Source organism: Wolffia australiana, chromosome 2, assembly GCF_029677425.1.
Source record: "Wolffia australiana isolate 7733 chromosome 2, ASM2967742v1".
NCBI lineage: Eukaryota > Viridiplantae > Streptophyta > Magnoliopsida > Alismatales > Araceae > Wolffia > Wolffia australiana.
In genome coordinates this window covers 1438230-1442776 of record NC_135836.1, presented here as the reverse complement: position 1 = coordinate 1442776, position 4547 = coordinate 1438230, and the positions used below count along the sequence as shown (strand labels likewise).

At 44.6% G+C, this 4547-nt stretch overlaps 1 protein-coding gene across 1 annotated transcript; it reads right to left on the bottom strand.

The window, feature by feature from the left end:
- Positions 1-1556: 1556 nt before the first annotated feature.
- Positions 1557-3298, bottom strand: LOC144716499 ((S)-N-methylcoclaurine 3'-hydroxylase isozyme 1-like). The gene is made up of 2 exons (XM_078591629.1): positions 2331-3298; positions 1557-2262 (listed from the first exon to the last, which is right to left on the bottom strand). Exons 1-2 carry the CDS (start codon positions 3210-3212, stop codon positions 1636-1638), a joined length of 1509 nt encoding a protein of 502 aa, XP_078447755.1. The 5' UTR covers positions 3213-3298; the 3' UTR covers positions 1557-1635.
- Between the last annotated feature and the right edge of the window lie 1249 nt (positions 3299-4547).

The following is a 4547-nucleotide window of genomic DNA, read 5'->3' as shown; positions in this document are numbered from 1 at the left end:
CCTTAAATTCAATCAAATTATCACCAATCTCAAGTCACATTATGCAGTTCATAACTTCTCACATGAAGAAGATGGTGCCTCATTTCCTCCTATTGCCAACAATACCCAAGCACAAAGAACTCATAATCCTTGCTCAATAACAAAAAGAGAGAGAGGAGTAGAGAGAGAATAATGACACGTGACAGTTAATGCATCATGGTTATTAATCCCAGAAACAAATCTTAACAATTGGTTTGTATCTATACTAATATCTTTTACCCGTTAGAATTGTTAGTTTCTACAACTTAACCATAGCTGTAATAATAACTATAACGACTATGTTAAGATGCAATCCTAGCCACTATATTATTTCCTATATATGTTTAATCCTAGCTGCTAGATTATTTCCTTTCTATGTTTAATCCTAGACGTCTATCTTTGAACTTATATTGAATCATAGCTTCTAGTTCTCATCACGAGTACATGGGTATGTGTTTCATTTTTACTTGCCGATCTTTATTAGAGATCATCTGGCAGCTCACTAGGTGCCGAGTTTCGGACTCCCTTATCACTTTTGTCTCTTTTGTGCTCCATGTGAAAAACAAGGAGAGAGCCTTGTTTATTATTGTTGTTCTTGTTTATTACAATTGGCCTACCAGAGGCTGCATGCCCCTGGGATGGAAATGGAGTGAAAGGGCAGACTCTGTGACAGACGATTGTTCCATCCCATCCCGTGCCTTCCCTTTCGTTTCATTATAGTTGTTCCTCCATTTCCACCCCAAGCCTTGCACAGAAAAATGATGAACAAGCTTATGTCGTGATAGACAATAGATCAGTGGGCCATCTACTAATATTTGTCGAAAAGAAGAATGCCCTGACGAATGAACAGAGCTGGATGGTTCGAGAAGTTAAGATTCTTTAGGACGTATTCATAATAAATAAAAGTTGAATGTTTTTCTTTTTATTTCAAACATAAACCACATTGTATACATACATTATATCAGGGATTTCTTCGGTACCTCGCATTCCTTTCTTGAACGGTAAGAAGCTTCTTGTTTTCTGCTCTCAGGTTAGTCCTTTTCTTGAGTTGTTTTGGGCATTCTTCTCAAAAGAGATCAATCATTGTTCATCTGCCAAGCCTAGGTAAGAGCTTCTTGAATCCTTGTTTTCTAAAGACCTACAGATATGAGATGATACAAATATCTTCTACATTTCTTGAGAATATTAAAACCGCCGATTGAGAAGCTGTGGTCAAACCCATGAATTTTTTTATCAGTGGGGATTCGTATCTCGGGTAAAGGAAAAAGAAAGAATTGAACTCCTAACAGCTACATTAATTGATGTCAAATCCAACCTGGCCTACGGAACAGGAAAATATGATATTATAAGATATTTAGTCAAGTATGGCCAACTAAATTGCCCTTATCATCCCGTATAAATTCCACGATGACCTTCTCATCGTTGAACAACAAAAACCCATCAAGAATTCCATCAAGGACACGTCAGGAACTGCATTAGAGACCGCAAATCGTTCCTTTGTATAATGAGAGCGAATTAAAAAATATTAAGAAAACAGATCGAAGAGAACGATTACTAATATCACAACAGAAGTACACGCCTGAGTTTCATACATAAATAAGAACTTGTACTCTCTGTTTACAGAGGCGTGGGGATGAGAACCAATGGCTCTTTTCTCTCTAACACAAGGCCAACTTTCTCATCCATGTTCAGCTCGCTGGGTGGCTTTCCTCCAGGAAGGTCCCATTGAAAGTTGTACAACATCGTTGCAACGACCAGCAGAACGATACGAATCGCCAGAGACATACCGGGGCACATCCTCGAGCCTGCGCCAAAAGGGATAAACTCAAAGTCGCTGCCCATATAGTCCAACTTGCCAGAGAGGAACCTATCTGGCAAGAACAAGAGAGGGCTTTCCCAAAACGTGGGGTCCCTTGCAATGGCCCAGATATTCACAAACACGGTGCAATCCTTCGGAACAGAATAGCCCATGACCTCGCAATCGGTAATAGCCCGGTGAGACATGACGGGGAACGGAGTATGAAGACGAAGCGCTTCTTTAGCGCAGGCGTGGAGAAGAGTTAAGCGAGTAATCTGAGATTCATCAGGAACAGCGAGACCTTGTTGCCTCGCAGATGAAGAAGAGCACATAACCTCTTTTAACTCGTTCTTAACACGGGTCATGATTTCCGGGTTCCTCAGAAGCTCCGACATCACCCAAGACGTCAGAATCGTCGTGGTGTCTGTTCCCGCAGCGAATATTTCCTTCAAATTCCAAGGCGTTCATCAGCGGGGAGTTCTTACAAAAACTGTAAAGGATTCATGATACGCACCAGGATGAAGACCTTGAGCTGAGCGAGCGAGATACCATCTCGGAGCAGCGCTGTAGCTAAGTCCTCTTCTTTCGTCTCACCGTTCCGCTGCATCAGAACTTCATCCCACTTGCTGTAGACTTTATTCAGGTAGATTCTCATCTCGCTCCTCAATCCCTGCACGTCAAAACCCCGCACGAGCTTCGGGAAGAAATCCTCGATCGATAGTTGCGCGCCGAGGTCGATCATCTTATTCATGTGGTTCTTCATCTCGGGGAACCATCCCTGACCTTTCTCGAGAGAAAGCACGTCTCTAGAGAAGATGAGATTGCCGAGAATGTTGTAAACGGTGGTGAACACTACCTCCCCAACCTGGACTTGGTCTCCAGCCCTGCTTTGAATGAATTGAGCCATCTCCATGGCTTTCTTCTCTCTCATCAGCGCGTGTCTACGGAGAGAGGGAAGAGATGCGAGGTGGGTCTTCAGCGTTGAGCGAAGAGACCGCCAGTTATCGTCGCATTCAAAATTCCAGATTATGGAATAATCGGTCATCTCTGGGATACGATACGCGCAGGGGATGTGACTGCCTCGGAGAGTTCGATCGCAGGTTCTGAGAACGTGAGAGGCGGCGGAGGGAGAAGAGGCGAGGACGATGTCCCAGGAGCCAAGGCGAAGGTAGGAGATGGGGCCGTAGTCATCAGCGATGGTGCGCAGAGCTTTGTGTACGTCTTGGTTAGAGGCTCGCAGACGACGGAGAAAGTAAGGAAGGTTTCCTACAATTGGCCATGGGCACGGTCCAGGAGGGAGATTTCCTCGCTTTGTAGATGGCATGAGAAGGAAGAAAACAAAAGGAAGTGTCACAGAACAGACGAAGAAGAAGATTCCCAGAGATGAGGGATCCATCGGGTTATGCTGCCTAGAGACGAAAAACCAGAGGATTTGGTATGCCAAATTTTACTGGGGCGAGCAATGGAACCCAGAAGGATGAAACAATATATATATATGTATATCCAAGAACGAGAGAGCCAAAGAGAGAGAGAAAGACAGAGAGAGAGAGAGCCAAAGAGAGAGAGAAAGACAGAGAGAGAGAGCCAAAGAGAGAGAGAAAGACAGAGAGAGAGAGCCAAAGAGAGAGAGAAAGACAGAGAGAGAGAGAGAGCCAAAGAGAGAGAGAAAGACAGAGAGAGAGAGAGCCAAAGAGAGAGAGAAAGACAGAGAGAGAGAGCCAAAGAGAGAGAGAAAGACAGAGAGAGAGAGCCAAAGAGAGAGAGAAAGACAGAGAGAGAGAGACAAAGAGAGAGAGAAAGACAGAGAGAGAGAAGCAAAGAGAGAGAGAAAGAGAGAGAGAGAGAGCCAAAGAGAGAGAGAAAGACAGAGAGAGAGAGCCAAAGAGAGAGAGAAAGACAGAGAGAGAGGCCAAAGAGAGAGAGAAAGACAGAGAGAGCAGCCAAAGAGAGAGAGAAAGACAGAGAGAGAGAGCAAAAGAGAGAGACAGAGAGAGAGAGAGAGAAAAAGAGAGAGAGAAAGACAGAGAGAGAGAGAGCCAAAGAGAGAGAGAAAGACAGAGAGAGAGAGAGCCAAAGAGAGAGAGAAAGACAGAGAGAGAGAGAGCCAAAGAGAGAGAAAGACAGAGAGAGAGAGCGAGAGAGAGAGAGAAAGAGAGAGAGAGAGAGACACAAAGAGAGAGAAAGACAGAGAGAGAGAGAGCCAAAGAGAGAGAGAAAGACAGAGAGAGAGAGGCCAAGAGAGAGAGAAAGACAGAGAGAGAGCCAAAGAGAAAGAGAAAGAGAAAGAGAGAGAGCCAAAGAGAGAGAGAAAGACAGAGAGAGAGAGCCAAAGAGAGAGAGAAAGACAGAGAGAGAGAGAGCCAAAGAGAGAGAGAAAGACAGAGAGAGAGAGAGCCAAAGAGAGAGAGAAAGACAGAGAGAGAGAGAGCCAAAGAGAGAGAGAGAGAGAGAGAGAGAGAGAGAGAGAGAGAGAGAGAGAGAGAGAGAGAGAGAGAGAGAGAGAGAGAGAGAGAGAGAGAGAGAGAGAGAGAGAGAGAGAGAGAAAAAAAGAGAGAGAGAAAGAGAGAGAGAGAGAGACAAAGAGAGAGAGAAAGACAGAGAGAGAGAGCCAAAGAGAGAGAGAAAGACAGAGAGAGCGAGCCAAAGAGAGAGAGAAAGACAGAGAGAGCGAGCCAAAGAGAGAGAGAAAGACAGAGAGAGAGAGAGAGCCAAAGAGAGAGAGAAAGACAGA